The sequence below is a fragment of the Cygnus atratus genome, chromosome 2 (assembly GCF_013377495.2).
Source record: "Cygnus atratus isolate AKBS03 ecotype Queensland, Australia chromosome 2, CAtr_DNAZoo_HiC_assembly, whole genome shotgun sequence".
Lineage (NCBI taxonomy): Eukaryota > Metazoa > Chordata > Aves > Anseriformes > Anatidae > Cygnus > Cygnus atratus.
The window spans coordinates 113095992-113120653 of record NC_066363.1 but is presented as its reverse complement, the minus strand read 5'-3'; the positions used below and the strand labels follow the sequence as shown (position 1 = coordinate 113120653).

The 24662-nt window shown below is 37.0% G+C and overlaps 1 protein-coding gene across 2 annotated transcripts in view; it reads left to right on the top strand.

The window, feature by feature from the left end:
• The window catches only part of CDH2 (cadherin 2), a 118540-nt gene extending 95658 nt beyond the window's left edge, over positions 1 to 22882 (top strand). The window contains exons 12-16 of one of the 2 annotated variants that reach the window (XM_035571236.2): positions 836 to 1069; positions 1375 to 1608; positions 3343 to 3482; positions 14078 to 14242; positions 21481 to 22882. In XM_035571236.2, coding sequence (XP_035427129.1) covers positions 836 to 1069; positions 1375 to 1608; positions 3343 to 3482; positions 14078 to 14242; positions 21481 to 21687 — 980 coding nt within the window. In that variant the 3' untranslated portion in view covers positions 21688 to 22882. Of the gene's footprint in view, positions 1 to 835; positions 1070 to 1374; positions 1609 to 3342; positions 3483 to 14077; positions 14243 to 15421; positions 15549 to 21480 lie in introns of those variants that run through there. The other variant, XM_035571237.2, reaches the window with a different exon arrangement.
• Positions 22883 to 24662: the final 1780 nt, after the last annotated feature.

The following is a 24662-nucleotide window of genomic DNA, read 5'->3' as shown; positions in this document are numbered from 1 at the left end:
TAGAATGCTGTGCTGTTTATAGCCAATATCAGAAAGATGGGCAGGTGTGTTCAGCAACATTTTCACATTAGAAGCGAAAGCTGAAACACTAAGGCTATTTACCTTGGAGAGAAGACAAATGGTAAAATTACACAAACTATTAGAGTGTAACAAAGCTAGGTCAGCTATTTCTATCCTTTTGGCCCTGTTCTGGAGAATAAAATTAAATGGAACTGGAAGGAGATTATATGGGGACAGAGGGAGGAATGAAAACCATTGCTAATTATACTGAGAAATTCAGTGCCGCATGTTCTCATAAATGTGTGACTTTAGCAAGGTTTAAGGAAGCATCACACATTCAATATAGATAACAGGAATGTCTAGAAGTATGAATCTGCATGCTGAAAGTAAGTATTAGAAAGAATTTAAGTAGCATGCTTGTGGTGAAAGTTGATAGTAAGTCTTACAAGTTGTGAAAGAATTTCTGCAAGGGAGAAATAAACAATCCAAATTCTGCACCTTTTTCTCTGAAGCATTTCATGTAGACCTTCTCTGGAAAAGGAACTAGCTGTCTGATCAAGTAAATTGATGGAGTCTCCCTGATTTGTGGATCTGCAGTTGTGAGTTGAATTTTGTTGAGTAGGGCAGTTTTCAGAGGGCAGATTACATGAGAATTTGTCTGTTTGTAGGAACAATGACAGTGTTAGATTGGCTTGGTAAAAACAAAATTCCAAAACTGCAGTGAACGTGTGTATATGGTAATTGAGCTGGTTGGTATGAGCTCATTTAAGTAACTTTACAACTGGAAACAGGCTCTGTACCTCTTTTTTTTTTTTTTTTTTTTTTCCCTCCGAAGGAATTCCTCCAATGAGTGGAACTGGCACGCTTCAGATATATTTGCTGGACATCAATGATAATGCTCCCCAAGTGAACCCAAAAGAAGCCACAACATGTGAAACGCTGCAGCCTAATGCTATTAACATCACTGCTGTAGACCCTGACATTGATCCAAATGCAGGCCCATTTGCCTTTGAGCTGCCTGATACACCTCCTAGTATTAAGAGGAATTGGACCATTGTTCGAATTAGTGGTAATTAACATTACAGAAATTACAATCACGTTAAAGGAAATTGCATGTTGTTTTCTGTGTTTTACTTTGGTGTATTTCACAACATACATAAATCTGGTAAACATGAATAGGAAAGCGCCTTAGTACAAGTTCCCCAAGAACAAGAAATTTTAGGAAAGAAAAGAAGTCCACAGTAGTAGGGAGGTCTGTTGTCTTGAGTGTCTTGTAGTCAGTGGGCTATGTGATATGTTGATGCAAAGCTCAAAGATGAGCCATTCTATGCCATTTCTGTTTTATGTAAACCTAGTGCCTTATTTCACCCACAGGTGATCATGCCCAGCTCTCTTTAAGGATCAGGTTTCTGGAGGCTGGTATCTATGATGTGCCCATAGTAATTACAGATTCTGGAAATCCACATGCATCTAGCACTTCTGTGCTGAAAGTGAAAGTTTGCCAGTGCGACATCAATGGGGACTGTACTGACGTTGACCGGATTGTTGGCGCAGGCCTGGGCACTGGTGCCATCATTGCAATTCTGCTTTGTATCATCATCTTGCTCAGTAAGTAGATGGATCCTTTAATACTGACTCTTATATTCTTATACCATAGTGTCATTTTATGTTTTAGTCCTATATACCTTGACAAAGACCAAAAAGGGATTAAAGACTCAAATATAAGAATTGGTACTACTTAGGTTAATGTCTTGGACAACTATGAAAACTTTCTGATGAATTAGGAGTCTGCGAGACATATCATAACTAGCACTTGTATGCATACTTGGCAGTCAAGAGCACAATCCCCACACTGGGCTTATGAAAGAAGTTTTCCATCTGTGCCCAAGGGTACATGTTATGTTACATCAGTGAGTGACCAGGATGATGATGTGATCAGCCCTCAGACATATATAGTCTTTGGTAGTGTTGGTATTCTGTGATTTGATACCACTTGCAGCGGGTTACACAGCCTCTCAGGAATGCACTGGTGTTATTACTATTATGTGTCAGATTAATTTAAGTAGGCTATTTTATGATTTTGGAAAGTAATGCATCACAGCCCATCATGTAAGGCCCAACAAGCAAGCAGCCATGCAGGAACAGAGATCTGTGTGTTTGTTTAAGTACTACACAAAGCTGTGCTAGTATTTTATTTTTGTGTTGAGTGCGTTCAATAAGGGAAATGACTAAACATCACGACTAAGTATCTGTCCAGTGTAGTCAATTAGATGCCAGCTCTCCTACACATTACGGTTAACTGATTTCTGACTTAGGTCAGGAATTAACCTGTTCAGAGTACACTGTGAAGTAGTCCAGAACATAAAAAACGACAGGGTTGGACGGGGGGAGATTAGGGTATTCTTCGGGTCTGGCAAAGCCCAGCTCTGTACACGAGCACGGTACAATGATTTTCCTGATACCTAACATTTTAAGAGTGCCTTGTATTGGTTTAACAGAGCCTTATTGAAACTACCAAATCTTTTAGGATATTCTCCTTACCTTTTAAGATACTCTTCATATATTTACATTCTAGATGAAATTAAATTTCTTTCCATGAAGGTGGTTGTAATTGGAAACATACCTACTGTATTTAGAGATTTGTTTACTCAAATTTGTTCTATTTTGTTTCTCATTCTGTTTTCTTTAACAGCTTTGGTGTGTGAACAAACAGTCTAACTGAAAATTTATTGAGAATAAATGATTAAAAATGTGTAGTTCTAAATGCCACTGTATTGTCCTCGACTATGATTCTTATTGCTTCTTCTAAGCTTAAATAAAAAATTAGGCAACAGTTATGGTCCATTCTGGTGGGCTGCTGGTTCATATGCCCAAACGGTCTAAGCTTAGTGATACTCAAACATCAGAAGTACTTAAGCTATGTGAAGTGCCATATATTCTTTGGACATAGTGGAAAAAAATAAAAGTAGTATAATCTTTTAGAAGTTTTGTTACTACTGGAGAGATTCTCTCTGAATTCAGGGGTTTATGAAGCTTGTTTTTTTCTTACTTCCTTTTATGACAAATTTGTTTTGCAGATGTGGAACAGATTTTTGACTTAGGGAAGGAATATGTGATTGACTGATTTCCAAATCAAGTTGCTTACAGTAGCCTAAGTTTAAACATCTCTTCCTTAAGCTTCATTCTTTAAAATTAAAAAATAAAAATCCATCCTGGATTACTGAAGTGTGTCATCGAGAACAGTCAAAAACAGTAGTAGTAGCGTGGTTTAAATTCGCACAATTTTCCATGGCTGTGCTTCAGAATCACAATGTGTTTTCGTCTTCCCTTTTTGCCACGTAGTTTTAGTTTTAATGTTCGTGGTATGGATGAAGCGCCGTGATAAGGAACGTCAGGCCAAGCAGCTCTTGATTGATCCAGAAGATGATGTGAGGGACAACATTCTGAAATATGACGAAGAAGGTGGTGGAGAAGAAGATCAGGTGAGGAATGATGAATGCTTTTTACATATAGGTTCATACTTCACTCTGCACTTCATTTTATTTCCATTGACATATTGTAGTAAGTAGCTAATTTGTGCATTAAACACCAAAGACAAGAGTAGTATTTTAAAGACATGAAATAAAACATTTTTCTCATGTTGTTTTTGGAGTTCCAGAGGTAGGAATTGCCTGTCTTTTGGGTAATACTCTAAAACTAGTGTATTGCCCACTTACACGTTTTAAAACAGTCATGGTATTCTGGCCATATTCCAACTAAGGCAGTTATATTTAAATGAAAATTAAGATCTCTGATTGCAGTGTGTAAACCTTCTTCATTCTTTGTCAGGGATCCTTTTGTACAGAATCACTAGTGCAGAGTGTCTAATATAGTCTATTCCATATACGACCTTTCTTTAGTGCTGAGTGAATGCCTTTCTGTATGTACGGTAATGTTGGCTATTGACAGATTGGCCGATTTCAGCTTGGAAAGTATTTATGTTTCAAGTGGCTGTCACTGCACATCTGTGTCTATTCAAATACCTTTCCAGGCAGGTGACATATGTATTTACTCTCACATCACCTCTGGTTGAACCACTGTTGATATGTTGGAGAACTAGGAGTGATGTGTGTATGCTAAGAAAAACTTTTTTCCTCTCCCTCTGAGTTAGTGAATTTCCAAGCAGTGTGGTATCTTTCCTTCAGAGGAGGTTTATTAAGTGCTTTATGAGCATGACAAATAGTAGATTTATGCATGTTATTAGTGATAGAAGTAAGCGTAACAATTACAAAGGGAACAGTGCATATAATACAGCCTAAGAAATTTTCCAGTAAAAGTCTTGAAAAATTAAGTATAATTCTTCCACATATCCTGAGTCACATCCGTCCAGCACTTCAGTTATCTGAAAAGTGTCTCCCTTCACTGGTACATACATGTATAGCTTCCCTTTTCTCCTTTGTTTGTTTGTCTGAAATTGGTGTTCTCCTTACAACTTCCAGGCTTCCTGCATTTCCCCAGGTACTGTTCCTACTTCCTGGATTTTCTGCATAGCCTTCTTTCTAAGCAGTTAGCAAAGGAAACTTCAGCTTATTCAGTTTTTGAAAATCATTTATGTTAACAAATTAAAGACAACCATGTGAGACTGCATGTATTCCAGTTGTTTGCATACAGTTTGAGTACAAGAATCGTACCTGGTTTGTGTATCTGTTCCTGCACAGAAGAGTTACAAGCTGAAAAAGAATCAAGAAAACTCAGACCTGTGAGAACTAATTTTCCAGTTCACATCTCCAGCTCTTGTCCACCCATGATCCCCTGGAGTATCTGCTTAGAAATTTTCATGTGGTTTTGTTTTTAATTATTGACCACACGGTCCTCAGGACAGAGTCAGTGAAGTTTTCAGAGCTTATGCTGTTCATTAGGAAGTTGTAGGTTATGCTTTAAGGGTGTTGGGGGAGGTTGTGCTGCAGATCAGAAATCTTAAGAATTGTAGCAACAGCAAAGAGAAGGGAAAAATACTTAATAGTTTAGAAATAATGCTGAAGTCTCTCCTTCATCCATTGTGCGCTGTGCTCCTGTGCAGTGATTGTGCTGTCTTCATGAGAGGATTAGTCAAGGGAACAGAGCAGGAGATAACGTTGCGTGAATGCAGTAAAGATTAGCAGGATGTAAACCATCCATAAATGCAGCCTTTCGCCAGCTATGAATGAGCATAGTGCATGCAGGAAGAACTGTCAGAGGGTGGAGTAGCAATAAAGTGGTAAAAAATGGGAAATGAGAAGCATTTCCTCTCACAGTGAGTTGAAGTATCTAGACAAGAGGAGGTTTAAGGACTTCATTAAAAAAAAAAAAAGATTTTTAGCCACAAAAACCCTGCTTGCTTTCTTTAGGTACATTTTAAGGCTGTTTTTGAAAATTAATTATCATAGCTACCAGCCACATAGTTCAGGTACATTGGTCCCTCTCCTGATCAAGAAGCAGTAGACTGTTAGTGTCTGAGGATCTAAAAAACCTTTATACACTCAAACATAACAGATGTCACAGGAACAGAAAGTAAGAGTACCCACAAAATATAGCAAGCTTTTATAACCACATATGTAGCTAGCTTTAGCTAATTGTGTAGGTAAAATGGGGTAAGCATCTCTCAAAGCTCCAAAATTAGGAATTTATTCCTTTGGGTGAATAGAGAGCACAAACTTTTCACAGGCACCTGATTTTCTATCTACAGTAGATTACAGCAATATATTCTATCTTGCTTTTCAGGCAGATGCTTTCACTTCTTTTTGGTTTGACATTTTGCCATGTAAAATTTAGATTGATTTGGTTTTGCACATAATTTTATATGAGATTTAAGAACTATGTATATTGTATATTAAGTTTTCTGAGTGTATCAACAAGTTCCTTACAAGTAGTAATCACATTTTTGCTTAGCAAAATCATATACAAGGAAGGTGGTGTATATAACGCTGCAGACAATAGGCATTGAATATCAAGACCTTGGCATTTTTGTCAAAGTTAAAATGCGTGTTAAAGTGTCAAAGTTAAGTGTTCCCAAAAATGAGACTTCCATCAAAATCTATTTTCAGAATGAGGCCTCATAGGGCTACTGTTCTATTAAAATCAGGAAAAAATGGTTCACGTCAACCTTGCATCCACAAGGCATCAGCAAATGACAGACGAAAATGCTCTGTCAATATTAACTTTTTTTGGTGCGCTGTCCCCAAAACCATCAGCACTGATTGAACAAGCAGCTCTGGTGGAAGGCAGTGCCTAGGGCGACTCAGGAGCACAGGGTCTTCACATGCAGCAAAATAGAAGGGTATGCTCAAAGCTTCTTGTGAGTGAAAGCACAGAATATGTTAAGAAGTTCTGATATTTTCATAGTCTTTACCTGTTAAAATTCCTGTTTCTGTTTATAATTAATTTATTATTAATTATTATTTAGCAAATTATTTAGACCTTACTCACCTACTCTTCTGAATGAATATGTGAAGATGGTTATACATTACATAGTGTGGCTTTCACCATCATCTTCTTAATGCCACATTTAGGTGACAGGAAGATAGTTTGGTGGGGCTCAAAGACAAGTGATAAACTTCAGACTCTCAGAATTATAAACCAAATTACTTTTAGACTTCTGTTTTTGTTCTTGGAGGGTCTTTTAGTTACTTAGGAGTTTGGTGGCTTTTTTTTGTTTGTTTGTCTTGTGTTTTTTTAAGAAGTTATACAGTTGGGTTTCTGAACTGTAATGACAGACTGAGAAACTCCTAAAGCATGCTCAGCATGTTCCTTTCAAACACTTTGTCCATGCAATCAGAGTAATGTATCCAGTAACAAATTTGATCAGGTACAAATTCCAGCTTGTTTCTCTGAGTTGTAGCTGCTGCCAGCAGCAAAGCGGAATTCCTGCTTGCGTTTTTTGTGTTGTTTTGTTTTTGTTTCATTTTCCCTTAAGCTAGAATTCTGAAGAAAATCCGATACAAAGTTTGTCATAAAAGAGACACTTATTCTGTCTTTGAAGGTCTGGTGTTAATCTGATCTGAGGCCTTCTTAGCCTGCTTTTCTCACTGACAGGTTGAATGGTTGTAAAGAAAATTGATGTTCTGGAATGATTCATCGTCTTCCTCGCGCCTGGAGTGATCTAGACAGGGTTGTGCGATCTCCACCACAGTTGAGAAAAATGCTTTTAATTCCCTAAGCCAGAAAAGCTCTACAGCTGTCGGTCAGAACTGATGGTAGCCTACTCCCCACTGCACCACTGCAGAGCAATGTCAAAAATAGAAGTTTTCTGGACTTCTTTCACCTAAAATTCTGTTTCTTGGAAATGTGGATTGAAAAACTGTCTCTGACAGCTGTACAGCACACATTCTGTTCCAGACAAGAACATTTTTTCCTGGTACCAGGAAAGATCACTTTTGTAACAGCTGAATAGAGGTGGGGGGGAGAGACCAGGGAGGAATGAGAGGGAGAAGAAATGTTCCAGAAAGTCCGTGATTCTTCCCAGGCTTTTGTTTAATATTTTCCAGTTCTAACAATCTGGCTACCTGACTATAGGAGCTACACTGTGAGTGGCTTTGAATCATCAGTCAGTGGGACTGGTTTCCCTATTGTTTTGGGGAGAAGGTTTATGTTTTTAATTCCATCTGAATGTTTAACCCAGCAATTTGAGGTGAGGGCATTGTAGTTTGCTATATTCTGAAATGGATATACCAAGTTTAAGTACGACTTCAGAAGCTGGGAGTGACAGTCTTGATTATTAATGGACCACACGATTTGGAGCTTGTAGTTGTTAGCAAACGGGAAGTGTGAGAGACAAACGACTAATGTTCTCCCCCTGACATGTTGTGCACTCAACTAGTAACACTATTGTCAGTTCAAAATACCAAAACCTTATGCTGGCTGAGTGTTAAAGCACTTAGCCCGTGTCTGCTGCAGAGTTCAAGAGTATAGCAGATCACAACCCATGAACATCACTAATTCGTTTTACCACGTCTCAGGCCATTTATGTGATTTACGTGCAGGCAGCGGGTGCTCGACTGGGGATGCTTGCTGCTTATGTCAGACTGATAACTGACATACATTTTTTTTCCATTTAACTGTTTTTGTATACATCTTTTGTAGTAAATTACAGAACATGCTCCTCACATCTCCTTAAAGCCCATTTCTGTGTTGTTTCCCAAATTTTAGTAGTACTTGGTTATGCAAGTGGTCCTGTGGAAGCAAGTCGCCTGAGCAAGTGGCATGCCTTGAAACTGTTGCAGATCAGCTGTTCTGAACGGGTATTTTAATCTGACCATCACACCTCTTCAGTACAAGAGTTTCTAAACTAGTAATTTTACTATCATTCACAGTATTTTTCTTACTAAGAATTCCACTTACTTCTTCCTAAATTGCCTTTCCTTACAGTCTGTTCAGACATTAGTCAATATTTTGCTTTTTGTCACGTTTTATTACACATTAATATAGAGAAATAAAATAGTATTTATTTTAAAGATGATAATAGCATGAAAACATAATGGACTATTTTTGTGTGAATGGATTTAAATTCGAACAAGAATTGCTCCTTTGTAAAAAGGATAGTTTTGTTCTAGCATTTGTGAGTCATTGATAAAGACAAGTTGAGTAATCCATTGGATTTTTTTTAGATTTTTGGTGCTGGTGGTAGTTAGTTTCTTTTTCTTATTGTAATTTTCTGGATGCTTGCATCTTACGATTAAATTAGTTTTGTATGCTGGATGTTGCCACAACCTATTGTAAAAACGACAGTATTTCTGAACTACTCAATCAATGTTACAAATCCATATGACTGTATTTTATTTTTACCATCCTGAGTGTTCAGATCATTTACTCTCACTTCTTAACCTTTATTTTGCATTACATTAAGATTGGAAAATATTTTATGATAATGAAAGAAATAACTGTTGTTAAGATATCCCTAGGCATCTGCAATATTACAATTAGGAGGAAGTTATTTTGAGAATAGTGTTTGCTTAGTAAGACATTGAATTTTTTTTTTGAATGACTGACTCATGCAGTGCTCCTGTGGAGGAGGAATTATCATTCCTCGGTGAATCTTTATCTCATCATAGGAAAAGTAATGTTTCCATAATGCCATTACAGAATTGTTTTGTATTTTATTTTATCCTACCCATAACCTATGCCTGTTACTGTGTTTTATCTGCAGCTGAAGTTTTAACTTCCACCTTCTTTATTATTAAAAAAGACAAGTGAGCTTCTTGGTTACCTTAAAAATGATTAACTTGTAGTGCTCCAGATGTATCTATAATAAAAACAAACAGGAAAAGCACTATGGCAGAAAGTAATCAAAAAATGAATTGCAAATAAAGAGCAACTGTTAGCGCAGGCATTTTAACTAGTCTCCCACCTGCAGTCTGCATCTAGTCAGACCTGTGTGCTTTGCCTTTCTGGAAGTCCCATTATTTCAGCAGATGGAAGATTTAGGGGGTTTGGAGCATTTTGCAGAACTCAGGCAATATTGCCTTAGGATCATGTTTGGTGGGTTTGGGAGTACGATGGTTACATGTAGCAGGATTGGTTTTCAATTCCTTTTCTTTGTTTTTAAAAGACCTTTAAAGACCATTCACCTATATAAAATATTTCCTCACTTGCTCCTTCCACCCTATTTCTGTATTGGAGTAGACAGAAACTGTCTTTGCAACACAGAGGAAAAGCAGAATGCGTGTTTCATCTGTTGGTACTTCAAGTCATAGTTTGCTCTGTTCTCTTAACACAATAATAAAATTTGGTTTATGCTAAAGTATCCTGTAAAACGGATGGGTGAAATGAAAACTTCTGATAATGTAAAGCAGCATTTTAACGTGTGGTTAGACCACTACAGCTGGTTTTGTCCAGTGAATGCCACTTACAGCTGTCATAGTCAAAGTAAGTGAACTAGTGACAATTAAATTGATGATGTCTTCCATGGGGATACAGGGATAGATCTGATGTATTGGGAGGGGGATCAATCCCATATATGCATAAAATGTATGGTTTTATTAAGTTTGAATCAGTTGTTTGGAATTCTGCTTTAAGTTTCAGTGAGTATTCATATTGAGCAGGTCTAGTTAGCATAATACACTTTAAGCTTTCGCCATAAACTTCTAAAATTTAAACATAATCAAAACAGCTAATCCAGGAGGGAGGAAAAAAAAAAGTTAACTAGAAACTTATGACTAATTCAATTTCCTGGATAATCTCTTCGGTTTTTTTGTTTGTTTGTTTGTTTTTGTTTTTTTGTTTTTTGTTTTTCTCTCATCTCTTTCCAGAGATTGTAGACTCTGGTAACAGTCAGGAAGTGAGGTACTTCTTTTAAGGTATCTCTCTCCTACTGCCATAGCTGATGACTGCTGCATGAGGGATTATTACTCAAGTGCTGTTAAATGAATAGCTGCCTTGCACAAGAGGAAGTTGTTTAAGGGAAAAGACTTTGAAGACTGCATTTTCTTTTTCTTTGTAAATCAGTGATTACTGGGGAATATAAAATTGCATTTTCAATTGCATTTTCTTCTATTCTGGACATTTCTTCTGTTCGAGTTGAAATACTTGGACTATGCTTCCAGCTACTGTGTAAAGGTTTTTAAAGAAAAGCTTTTAGGAGTTTTGGACCCTTCTGTCTACACATCTGGTAAGGCAGTTAATCTGTAGGGCTTAGCTGGTTGGTTTTGACGTTTAGTACTGTCTCCCTTGGATTTCACATTTCAGGAATAGGAGATCAGAGCTAGTAATGGTATAAGTCTCTGCTTAAAGCTGTCTAAACTAAGTGAATAGCTAATAAGGTCAGTATTTATAATTGGGCTGTTTTTTTTGGGGGGGGTGGATTTGAGAGATTGACTAATTATATTGATATATATTGATATATAGATAGATATTGATTGATGTATATTATATACATATAATTTTATCAGTAAATTTCATCAGAAGTTGCAACTTCTGATAGAATGTCCTTTTAACATATCTTTACTTCAATTACTTTCTAGAAACCAAAACCAAATCAAAACCAGAAGGTTTTCTGTTTCAATACAGATGATGGGATTTATTTCAGCAAGAGTAAAATAGTGATACCAGAGATGGCCAGGTTTTAGCTATGTTCCAGTAGAGATAATCTGCTGCTTCTAATAATTAGCTGCTTCTTTCCATCAACAATCTGAGCTTATCCAGAAGTTTGAAGAAAAAAATTCAAACCCTCTGAATGAATTTGCTCAAATTCAAACTGAAGGAAGGGAAAGGTATTCTAAAATTAATGAAGTTAGGGCTAAACAGCACAAACAAGTAAATAAACGCATCTGACAGAAGTTGGCAGCAATATGAATTGAATGCTGTCAGACATTGCTCAGGTATGTTTCCAACAGAGGGCCTAGTCTTCTTCCTCAGTCCCTCCGCAGATTTAAATGATGAGCAGGTTATATGGAAGAAGGCTGGAGCTAAGACAAAACAGTGTTGACTTGTGATCTTGAAATAAGAGTAGAAATGATGACCCATTGCTCCAGGCTAGCTGTCCCAACTTAACCCAGCATGTTTTGTTTTCTCTCTGGTACGGCACAGTTTTCCTTTAAGCTGTCACTTCTGCAGTTAACTATGTTAAACTCTGCTTGAGACAAACCTTAAAGTCTGTTCAGGAGCTTTAGAAAATACAGGAAAAGTTTTCCTATTTATCTAGCAGTGAATGCAACATTGAGCAAAGAGATGGAATTTCAGCAGTCCTAAATAGCTTATGCCCTGGCTCTTTTGAAACATATTTCTTTCTTTTTCTTTGCAGTAATTGAGTAGAGTTGACTTCAGACAGAATGTTGAAACAGCTGGAGACATTGCACGATGCTGTGTTTGTACAGCATTAAGCCAGTTTGGGGAGATGGTGGATGACTTGCCATACCTGACTGATGTACAGTTGGTATTGATTTTAATGATACAAGAGAATTGAGAGTCTGTGGTAATAAGCACAATGGATCTTTTCTTCCTGTCCAGACACTAATAGACCTGCAGAATAAATTTCCTCTGATAGAAGTCTGGAAGGTAGTGTCATAAATTACCCTAGAAAGGAAATCCAAAGTGGGAGTCCACATAACGAGACATTCTGCACCACTGTTGCCTTGAGGATGGCAATCTTTGCTGTCTTTGTAGCTATAAAGCCTGGAGATGTCTCAAACTGCATATACGCAAGAGAATGGCCTTAGATGTGGAAGGCTCTGTCTGGCTTGTTTAGTACTGTATGTTTAGTACTGTTTAGAAACTTGTTTAGTTTCTGTATGACCACTAATCAGAGATAGAGCTGTTTGCATACAGGAATGGGTGAAAAAGAAAACATTTTATAGTTATAAAACTGAAATGACCAGAGGCTTTCCTGGTTTTAATGTATTTCTCTTTGACCTTACCTGTTTAAATTCATCCATATAAAAATGCCTAGTGTTAAAAAATCAATTCTCCCCATTCGTGTATTTCACCTTTATCTTTAGGGAGGGTATGAAAAGCACTTGTTACATATTTATAAATTCTGAAAAGTACATTCTTCTCTGTTCGATAGGATTTTCTGATAGTATGTTTTTAAACTGTTTTGATTTATTTTACGTAATAAAAAGGGAAAAGGTAAGGAGTTCTGTTTGCTTTTCTCCAATCCATACTGCTCTGTGGAAATCACTTACTCTGTTTGGTGCATGACGAACTGAAGGGTTGAAGTTGCAGTTCTGCCCCAAGGAATTTGTAATGTGATTAAAATAAATAAAGCTGTTTTCTCAGATCTCAGTGAAGCTGTTCTACTTTTTTGATTATATATTTGTGTGCAGTCAGCTGAGGACCTGAGTAACAAATTAGAAGGTGTAGTCATTTAATTGTTAAAGTTCACCCAAAAAGGTACCTTCAGTGCTGTCAACAGACCTCTCCTCCTGTTGAAAAGTCTGGTTTTGGGGGGGGTCATGGTAGGTAATACTCTCAAAAGCACCTACATCCCATGATGCAACAGCAGAAGCATGTACTTGGATTTCTTCCTTAGGAGTTACTTAGGAACCAATGAAAATGTAATTCTCTGCACAGACAGTTTCCAGCAAAATGAGATTACAAATACAATTTTTACTGTAAGATCACTGTTGAAAAATAGAAACTGAAGATAGAAAAGCTTATTTAGAGTGCCCCTCAACTGCTTGGGTTATTTGCAGGGCAAGGTGTCAGGCATACAGTTGAGTTGGCATGAGCCCCAGTCTACTGTGTAGCTCATGGATGGCTTTAGTTTAAGCGTTTGAGCCTAGTTCCTTGTTCAGCATTTTTACCGGTGCCTTGTGCAAAAGCATCTTTGATCATGACTACCTTCTAGACATGACAACAGTGAGGTGAATTACAATGCTGAAGTGCATCACACTGTGCAAAAAGTATTCAGACATACCTATCTTAAATGCATAAACATTCTAATTAAAAATTTTATATACATACATATTGCTTATTGAAATTCATACTGCTATGCTAGCTTCATCAGTCTGCCAGAGTTTGAAACTGCAGCATCAAGTGCTTAATGAACAGATCCACAAGTAATCTTTAGGAAATGCTTAGAGTTAAGACCAAATCTGAGGAGCTTTGTACTTCTTATGACATTTTTCCCCCTTTGGCTTTCATATTATGGAAGCCACATGAAATCACCAAGGAGTCTTAAACTCATTCTTTGAATGTATTACAAAAATGCTTCAGAGCAGTGCACTTGCCTCTTTCTCAGAATAAGAATGTCTGGCATTTATTTGCTTAGAAAAATAAGAGTTGGATTTGGCATCTTTGCTCTATGCAGTAAATCAGCATTACTAGGCAAAGTGTTTAGTCTCTTAATAGTACTACTCAAATCCTTGCTTCTCAATGGAAAATTTATGAGAAGCTGTACAAATCTGATGGAATAGAATCAAACAGTAGGTTCAGGGAGTATAAATCAAATAACATCCTGTTGGTATGCAAATAACAATGTTTTAGACTTACTCTCAGTGTTACAATCCTGAAAATAGAACTTGTGGTGAAATGATTCCTCATATTTTTCTTTTTTTTCCTCATGTTTCCCCTGACAGATATTGTTTAAAATTCTCCTAACATACTCTCTTTGCTTCATATTTTGCAGGATTATGACTTGAGCCAGCTCCAACAGCCTGACACTGTGGAACCAGATGCCATCAAACCTGTTGGAATCAGACGTCTTGATGAAAGGCCAATCCATGCAGAACCTCAGTATCCAGTCAGATCAGCTGCTCCTCATCCTGGGGACATTGGGGACTTCATTAATGAGGTAAAGGAAAAAAGGAGTTTACTCCTAAGATAAGATAAGCTTTTATATTTTGTTAATTGTGCTCTGCATGAGTAGCTGTTATGTTTGAACATGATAACTTTTTAAAACTTACTTAAACAATTAAAATTGTCTTGCTAGATTTAAGTAAATACGTTCTGTTAAAGTGTGGGCAAATTTAATTAACTCATTCAAATAGAAAGAGAAGATACATCAATTAACTTCTGTATATTTGTATTAATTACATTCATAATACGTTATCAGCCGCAACCACAGTATCTCCAAGCAGGATTATTCTGTGGGTTCTGAGTAATAAATAGACTAACAAAATTATAGTTTAGCCTAAATTCATTTATTAATTCAGAGTAATTTAATAATGGAGGAAGATCATACTCATTTTCCTTGTACGTTACCCTTTGAATCTAGATTAACAGTGGAAGTTCTGTACCTTTAATAAGACCAAAAGAATTCCATCAAATACGATTAGTGAGCAGGGCAGCTAAATTAAATGTTATATAAGTGTTTTTAATACTTGTCATAGAGCTTTAAAAGTCTCTGTGTTATCTTTGATTCTTCAAATTAATAAAGATAAATGTAAGATTCAGATTATACAGATTATTCCCAGTTGTAAAAGAAATACTACTACAAACATTTGTTTCATTATTTTAATTACTGGTCAGTCCTAAATCATTGGTTTTGTGAAACTTGAGATAGTAGAATTCATTTCTTGTTCTCATTAATTACAGGAAAACAAATATTTAGATTATTTTTAAGTTGTAAATTATCATTTAATAATTCTGTATTCTGTAGATGAGTACTAGTAGTTAATTATGCTAATTTTCACGTATCTTCTTTGGCAGTTACAGCTGAGCAAGTATTGCAGAGAACTGTTTTTGCAAACATGTTTATTCGTGTTTCTTTAAAGAAAAATCAGGCTAATACACTTCCTTTTATGTTAGCAAAGCTGCAGAAAATTGAGTTTGCTCCTAATAAGGTATACAGCAATGCAATTTTAAAGTATCTACAGGGAGATAACCAGCGGAAAGCTATTCCAGTTAAATGTATTTTAAGAATATCTGGGTTTGTGGAAGACTTGTATTAGAAAGAAGTGGCTCAACAAAGAGGATTCTGCATGCCTTTTACGTCTAAATACTACAATTATTATTGGCTTCTGGAAAATAGTGGACACGGGAGAATAAGAAGCCTCCATTGCTGGCCAAGACAGTGTACCCACAAAAACTTCCTTGTGCCTGCTTATCTTCTTCCAGATGATCATTTTCCCATGCTATACTTCCGTGAGTGTGACCAGGCAAGTAGTGGGGAAGAACCCATGATCCTCAGTATCCTGAATTTTCCTTTTCCATGCAGCAGAGTTAACACTTTTACAGAGCCTAGACAAGGAATGAGGGTAATTCTGGAAAGCCAGAAAAGGGGCAGAGGTTTGTCCAGCCTCCTGTGATTTCTAAATTACTCAGCAAGCTGTTTTTGCAATGCTGCTTTTCAGTACGTTGTCACTTCTGAAGAATCTAGCATCAATGTGTACATGCAGATGTAGAAACAGTAGGTGCTGTCCTGATTTAACTCAGTATGTTTATATCACAGTACTGACAAGCTGAGAATCATTTTCTTACTTTCTTCTTTTGTATTAGCTCAATACCTTCCTTTGTGTTTCCTTTTGCCCTTCACCTAAAAGAGAAAGCTTCGTCGAGCTACTCTTTCACAGTAAAATAATGTAAATAATATCGACTCTAAAATAAAATTACCCCTGTAGTTATATATGAAATTAAAGAAAGCATGACAATTTTCTTATCTTCAAGTTAGCTGTGAGTTAATTATATCCTCTGATTGAAAGGAACTATCTGAGGTATATTCTGTTTCAAACATTATGTATTTAGCTTATTTTTATCATAAGGTCTTTTCTTTCTTAGGATTTCAGTTTCATTTTACTATGGGGCATTCCACCTAACTCACTCTGAAGCAGACAGTTACAGCCAAGGTTTCTTCATGCTCAGTTTTGCCAGAAGCCCCAGCAAAATGAAGATTTTATTTCCTCACAACAGTTTTATCTTAATTTGTGTTATATTAAAATTTCCCGTGGCAAATGTGATTCTAAGAAGTCTATTGGGGAAAAAAATAGCATTTTACTATAGTAGTTACTATTACAGTTAACATTCCAAATTATCAGTGTCTGGAGCATAAACATTCAGGCTGCACAGGTTTTCAAGCTCCCTTCATGTAATTCCACCTACAGCTCATTGTAAGCAACCCTTGCAAGATACCCAATTTGGTAGGGAAAAAAAAAATCAGAGGTAATTCCTCTGTTTTACATGGAGTAAATTAAAGAAATATCTTTGGTAAAACCTGTACCAGACATTTCTTAGGACAGTTCAGACAGAATTTGTGCCAAGCTATGAAAACGACATAGCAAGATAAGAAAGGGCAAGTTCATTATCTCTGCGTCCAAATTTAACGTAATTAGGCAAAAAGCTTTCTTCTTCTGTAACTACCAGTCACGCCATAACTTTTTCCTTGGTCAGCCGTAACCCGAACCATGTGCAAAACTAGCCCAGTTGCTAGCTGAACAGAGAGAGGCTGCCTTTCAGTTGCCAGTACCTCGGTAATGAAGTCTGCGTTTACCCCATTGGCTTGAAAAGATTACAAGGCTTTGTGGAGATCAGTCCAGTCTTTTGGAGGACTTGGCTCTGTTCCCAGAGATGCTGATCAGTCTGATCCTTTGGGATGCTGGCCAACGTGTGGGAATTAATTTAGTCTGTTGAATGGTATGCTCACCAGTACCTCAGACACAGAGCTAGTATTGTTCAGATTAGCCACTGAACTACTCCAACTTTTGACAAAAAAGAACCATAGTCATTCATTTCAGATGCTAGAGGGTTTAGCTACCATCACCTGAGAAAGCATGGGGTGTTTTTTTCCTCTTACTTCTATTACAGTCATAGAAACAAAAGGTGAAAAAGACCTAGTGGGTCATTTTGTTTCTTTCCCTTCGGCAGTAATTTGTTTTTGCAATATATTATTTTCTAGCTGTCATCAGTTGTATTAAATCTACCTAACTCAATGAGACATATGTAATTATAAGTATTTTGTAGTGTTCTAATGACTTCTCACTTGAAAAACAAGTTACAAGTATGATAAAACTTTGAATTATTTTTATAACACTTACAAAGTTAAGATAACACATACAGAGCTATGAAATTTCCAAAATAAGAACGTTCCAGAGGTGCCTTATAATCAAAATACGTTTTGCAGGCATAAGCTAAATGACCTCGGGGACTTTCTTGTTTTGTCTGTTTCAATGGATAGATGAATCTCTAATTTAACGGGGGGAGGGAATAACCTCCTTTTCTTCCAGTTCAGTGTACAAACAAGTCAGGGAAATAAGTCATGTGTTATTAAGAATCCTCCGTAGACTTTTTTTTTTCCATTTTGAGCTTTTTAAAACATAACCTACGGAGTGTGGAGCATAATTAATGCTTAGAATAGTCGGGATTTGCAGGACAGTATCAATCAGACCTGTTTGAAGAAGCTTTGTTAAGCCTGTTTTCAAAAACTACCTATGCTGTCCTTAGAAATCTTAAACAAATTATATTGTGGTGGAGAGTTTGTGGCTAAGAATATATTTCTAATCAATAGAGGACATAGCCTGAGGTAAATTAAATTTAAATTACAAACTAAAGGTCTCATCCCACGAGGACATGGAGGACCCTCAATTCATTCTTAGTAAATGGTTATTGATACAGTGCACCTTTAAGCAGAATAAAAGTCCCTCTACATTTTCTGTTTTCTCTTGTCAAGTAAAAAACAGATTGAATCAGTCTTTCATATTTCCTGGTAAGGCTCTATTCTTCCATTCTCATCAAAAGTCCGTTGAACCTGATTAAGTAGTAGGATTAATGAAAATAAAAGCATTAGATCTCTGATTTTTGTAAAGTTTCGTATTAGTTTGAGATTTTGTGGGTTCTTTTTTCCCTTGATTTGAGACAAATTAAGAATGCCGCACATACCAAGCAAGCATAATTTAAGGTTACCATTGTTCCTCAGTCAAGACACTGCTGTAGTCTTTCCTCTTCCTCTGAAAAACGTGTAAAAGAGGAAGAGGAAAAAGCAAAGTTACTACTCACTCTGTTCTAGATCTCAAGCTCTCCTTTGTATTGCCATGGCATTACTGGTTTTCACATCATCTGCTCTTAAGTCTGCTTTTGTGCATTGCAAGTATAACAAATGCAAAGAAATGTGACTTAGTTCTCCATCTTTCAGGAGAATCAAGCGTGTGTCTCAGCAATTCAGCTGTTGAATAAGCTGCTCTTTATAATAAGACCTTCGGGTTTTCAGATGAGGAACCTGTATTCCAAATAACTACAAGAAATCCACAGTTCTGAGATTCTTGAGCACATCTGGGAAAGACTGAGGGATTTTTTGAGAAGTGGTTGACAATGCCATTTCAGTAAAACCAGAAGTTCTTGGCAACCATTTTTTGCCTTCTCGTGCCAATACAGCACGTTGTGGTACCACCTGTTGAAAGGGAAGCAGAAAGGTGGCAAAACCAAAACCACAAGGAGCTTCATAAGCCGATTTCATTGCCTAAGCTAACATTGAGCATCTCCAGCTTCAGACATGCCGTAGAACCCAGCAGTGGAGCAAAGCAGGGCACTGAGTAGGTTCAGAGAATATGCTTAGCAGAGAGGATGTAAAAAAAACACTATAGCATTCCTTCATTATCTTACCATGTAACTTGCCATACAAATATGGCAGAGAACTCGGTTGTCTTTTGAAGAGTTAAAGACTAAGTTCGGTTATTATACTGTGAGTCTGAAGAATTTTTGACCAAAAGATAGGTGCAACTATCATTGTAACTTGGGCTGTGGAGTTGAGTCAGTACTCATAGCATGGCCCATACCTATGTTCTGTGAATAAAATGGGTTACACAGTAAGAACAACCTTTGAAATAGTGCATTTGTCAGTGAGGTGCTATCTTGTACGTCAGTAGCTCAAAACCAGATTTATTTTTAAATGCTATCATAATCCAGGCAGCAAACTGCAAAAATCCAACATTCCTTCTGGAAAGAAAGGCAGAAGGATGTTACCTACCTTCTTGGTGTGGATGGCTGATAGGCATCAGAATTTCTGCAGTCACGTAGGAAAATATTTTGTTCACTGATTTTAATAAATTAGAATCCCTTGTTTGGCTGGCTGTTCCTAGTCAGAATTTCAGGGAAATAACATTTCCTCTCCAAACCAGCTTTGTAAATGACTTTTCACACACAGACACCTGAGATTCATACTGCAGCACTCCTTAAGCTCAAGCTTATTTTCCTTCCCTGTCACCTGTGTTTGAAAAGCGTGGATGGGAGTTCATCACCCCAACCAAGCTTAAGGGAAGATACAAATATTGCAAGGCCAGTTAGTGCCTGAGAAGTTAAGTTGCATTTCTGCTACAGCAGCAGAAACGGAGAGAAAGCCTTAGAACTATTTCAAGCTTTGAAGCTGAACAGGAGAAGTCTTCCAACACTTGCTTGCTGTTGCGTTTTAGGAATCTTGAATTATTTGTCCTTACTGTGGCCATCAGGATGGAAAAATCCGAAGAGAAAGATAACAAGTATCATGAATTATGTTTATCAGATAATTCAAAATTATCCTTCATTTGCAGGCTATTGATAGCCTGCTTGATGATGTTGTACTACGTGAAACGATCACTTTGTCCAAAATGTGTTCTTGAATGGAGGTCGCTAGTTTGATAAATATGCTGGGCTTTTCCAGCACTGATTTGCAAAATTAATTTAGGTATATTTTCCACGCTTCTGAATGATTTTAGGTGATTAAAAAATCAGGATTCTCTTATCAATACTATGCTTTAATTAATGCTATTAGTTTAGCATATATCTAGGAAAAAAAACAGCTATTTCCATTACATCACACTTAGACTAAACAGTTTATGATTGAGAGTGAAACATCCTTTTGTATAAAGAGAATGTTAAATAGTTAAAAGGATGCACAGCAATCCTTCAAAAAATGAATGCAAGAATGTGTTCCTTTAAAGAAATAAACAACCATTAAAATTAAAATCGGCACAAATAGCACTGGTTAAAATTATTTTAACAGTAAGCAACTTAAAATCTTATCTAAGCCTTCAAGAATTTTGGCAGTTGTACTATTCCTCATCAGTGTCTGCCAGAGTAGATCATACTGAAAGTGTGGAAGATCTTGAAGAATCATTGCTAATCCCGTGGAAGAAACTGTGAGGTTGAAAAATCCAAAACACAAGAGAGCTTGCTTTTACTTTTAACTTCAGGCTGCAGCCTGTTATATTCAGCTTGTAACTCTTCCCAGAACAACTGCATCTCGCCACAAAGCAATTGCTTCATATACTAAAATTAAAGTTATTGTTTAGGTTTGCACCTATGTAAGAAAACAGGGAAAAGTCTCTTCTTTAGAAGAATTGTGGTTCTTTCCCTACTTATCCCTCATTCGATTTGTTTTGGTTTTAGTTTGGGTTATTCAGCTATAGAGAGCAGAAGTTTAAAATTACTGAAGACCCAGTATTCATGTGTTGATAACATGACTACTTTGAAACAAGGAAACAGAAATGGTTTTAGTGATGTATTTAACTTCGATGTCTTTTCTTGTGTGTCTTTTATGAAGAGTTGATAGAATCTTATGGGTGGCAAAGCACATACGGCTTAAGCCAACATATTGTATCTTTTTCACACAGCAGCCTACAGAGGTACATTAATTTTGCAGAACTGACTAAATATGGCTTTTGGCACACACAGATGGACCTGCAGGCCAGCGATGTCAGTGGACATCGTTATTATAACAACATGTTACTGGCCATGTGAGATGGCTGTTAAAGCAAATCTTTGCAAACATGCATATTTTTCCTATCCCATCTGTCCGTTTAACCAGTCCCATATTGCTCATGCCCCAGGTTGTGAGCTGTGTAGCTCTGAAAGTGTATATTTATTAGCATTGTTCCTTGTGTAGTGATGTTCTCTTACAGTTTTGTTAGAGCTGCATGTACAGTTACATTCAAAATGTCCAGTGTTTAATGCTGGAAACCCATCCATGAGTCCTGCTGTTCTGCTTGACACGAACCACAGACAAACAAGAACTTAGTTTTCTCAGGTGGTGATTGGTAGATAACTGCACTGCAGTGTTCCAGTTACTTGCTGCCTCTTTCTCTGATACAGAACCTATTTCATTTTTTCTCCCTTTCATTATTGCAGGGACTTAAAGCAGCCGACAATGACCCTACAGCCCCACCATATGACTCCCTCTTAGTCTTTGACTATGAAGGAAGTGGCTCCACTGCTGGATCCTTGAGCTCTCTTAACTCCTCAAGTAGTGGTGGTGAGCAAGACTATGACTACCTAAATGACTGGGGCCCACGTTTCAAGAAACTTGCTGACATGTACGGTGGAGGTGATGACTGAACTTCAAAGTGAACTTTGTTTTTGGACAAGTACAAACATTTCAACTGATATTCCCCAAAAGCATACAGAAGCTAGGCTTTAACTTTGTAGTCTACTAGCACAAGTGCTTGCTGAAGGCTTTGGCATAGGCTGCAAACCAATTTGGGCTCCGTGGAATATCAGTGATCCAATGCTGTTTGGAAAAAAATATTGAGCTCAGTTACACTTGAATTTTACAGTACAGAAGCACTGGGATTTTATGTGCCTTTTTGTACCTTTTTCAGATCGGAATTAGTTTTATGTTTAAGGCTTTAATGGTACTGATTTATGAAATGATGCATTAAAGAGACAAAATATGTTGGGGTGGGGAGGAGTAAGGTGAATCACAATATGCTTCAACATGCTTTTGTTACATCGCATTGCTTTTATTAAAATAAGGAGATTAAAACTTAAAAAAAAAAATCCTCATGGAACAATTTTATTATTTGGGAGAGAAGACCATGAGGTGGAACAATGTACATTACTTCTAGTTTTAGATGTTAGGGGATTTTTTTCACTAAAATTCTAAAACTTATGCAGCTGGTTGCAAATAAAGGGAGTTTTCATATCACCAGTTTGTAGCAAAATTGATTTTTTTTCTCCTTACGCTAGAATGTTAGACACATTTCGGTCTTAATCCATGTACACTTTTTTCTTTTTTTAATTTCTAGTACTTTTTCCCACTTCACTGTAAAAATGGTATGTGTACATAATGTTTTATTGGCATAGTCTGTGGAGAAGTGCAGAAACTTCAGAACACGTGTATGTATTATTTGGACTATGGATTCAGGTTTTTGCATGTTTATATCTTTCGTTATGGATAAAATATTTACAAAACAGGTTGCAAACAAGTGACATTGATTCAATTGTTGAACTGTAGTTAGAGTACTCAATATTTTTTTTATTTTTATTTTTATTATTTTTTTTGTTTGGGGAGGGAGAAAAGTTCTTAGCACAAAAGTTTTACATAATTTGTACCAAAAAAGGGGGGGGAGGGGAGTTGGCCTAATACTGGTGGCACTAGTAAATATACAGTATGTTTTGGGGGTGGGGAGGGAAGGGGGAAGGAGCTTTCAAACTGGAGACTTCTGAGAACAGCTTTGCCTCTGTATTGTGTACCAGAATATGAATGATACACCTCTGACCCCAACGTTCTGAATAAAATGCTAATTTTGGATGTGGTGCTTGGTTTGCCTTTTTTTTTTTTATATTTTCCTACCTGGGCAGCCCTGACTATAGTAAATAAAACATACACAAAGCACATTTGAATTGTGTGAGATGTGCATTTCTTTAGCATGCAATACTGCTGGACTGAAAATAAGCTGCATATAGGAGAAAGTTTGGCACAAAATTTGAGGCCAGGTTCCCAGGTAAAGCAAAGTGATATGTGCCATTTCTGGGAATTCAAAACTTGCAGTTCCATCTAATTGACTAGCTTTAATGTATATTACCTAAATAATGAAGCTTGCATCATTTTTGGCTCATTTCTAGACTGACAGTTTAATGATTTTGTGATTATGCTGCTGGTTGCATAAACAAATAAATTAGAGATCCTAGCAGTCAACCGCTACCTGAACTTTCTCGTGCTGAAGTAAAAGCAAGTCTTGTTAACTTCTGTGCAGGTCAGAGCATGACCTTCAAGGAGAACACTTAAAATCGTGGAACTTTATCGTATAAAGTCCTTGTAGGAGATTAGTCATCACTAGTCATGTTTCTAACCTGTTACAATGATATATTTGCAAACAAAGCGAGCGCAGTAGGTGCAGCAATTCTGCCTTCATTCGCTTGCAACAATCTGCTCAGGTTTAATGTCTATATTTACGCTCATTAAGGGCCTAATTGTGAACAGTGTGAAGCCCAAACTCAGCAGAAACACCACATTTCCGCAGGCTGTTGAGAGAATTGGAGCAGCAGGGAGGGATCCAGGCCCCAGGAGTAGTGCAGCAGCCTTCTGCACTGGGAAGGCTTGGAAGGCAGTTGGTCTGTGGGTGATGCTCTTCAGCATGATGCCACTTCAGTGCTTCCTCAGCACTCCAACCCTAATTTACATAATGTGACTGTGATTTCCAGAGGTGAATCCTGAAATCTGAGTCAGAGAGCATTATGTACTGCATATGACTGTAATTACAAAGTGTGGTATCTCTTCCTCACTGAGCTTTTCACAGGAATGCCTCCTTTCTTTCTCTTATTCCCGATGATGCCAGTGAATGTGCTGAGAGGCAGCAATCCTCTCAGATTGGAATACATCCCTTTAGTGTCTGCATACCTGGCTATTACTTATCTCATGCATTAGCTTGATGTGGCAACAAAGCCTTATTTTTTCAGTAATGTGTCAAAATTATCAATGAGCTTCTTTAAGCTATTTCCATATTAATTAGTGGTGTGGGTAAGAAATTGAGTAGGATGCACAATTGAAAATCTGGCTATGCATAGTTAAGTAAGGAAAATTTTATAAAAGGCAGGATTTAAACTGTGAATGTGTGTTAAACAAAAGGCCACTTTTAGCATGTTGATTTTTTCCATCTTCTGTAATTTATACAAAAATGTATTTTAAGCATAATAATTCTGTTGGTTTTGGTATTTGAAACCAAAAAATTGGAAATGCTAGATGAATTTAATTTAATTGAGATTGAATGCTAAAAGATAAGGAGGCGGAAAGGTTTGTGAAAGATTTCCAGTTTTGACTATAGCCCATTATTTTGTTTAAATGCAGTAGATGTCATCTTTTGTGAATACTCAGCTCTTTTGGACAGCAATAGGAGCTCATGCATTTTGAGTATTAATATATCCATTTATTTCTGTCTTGATCAGACACGCTTACAGCTCTGTCTACAGCAGCTTTGCAATTCTAGCAGTGGTTCTCAAACCTAGTGTTAGGTCAGCGTTAGGTCTGCCAAATAGAATGAAGGGTAAATCATTTTTTGTATCTCATACATATACAAGGAAAAAAATGTTTG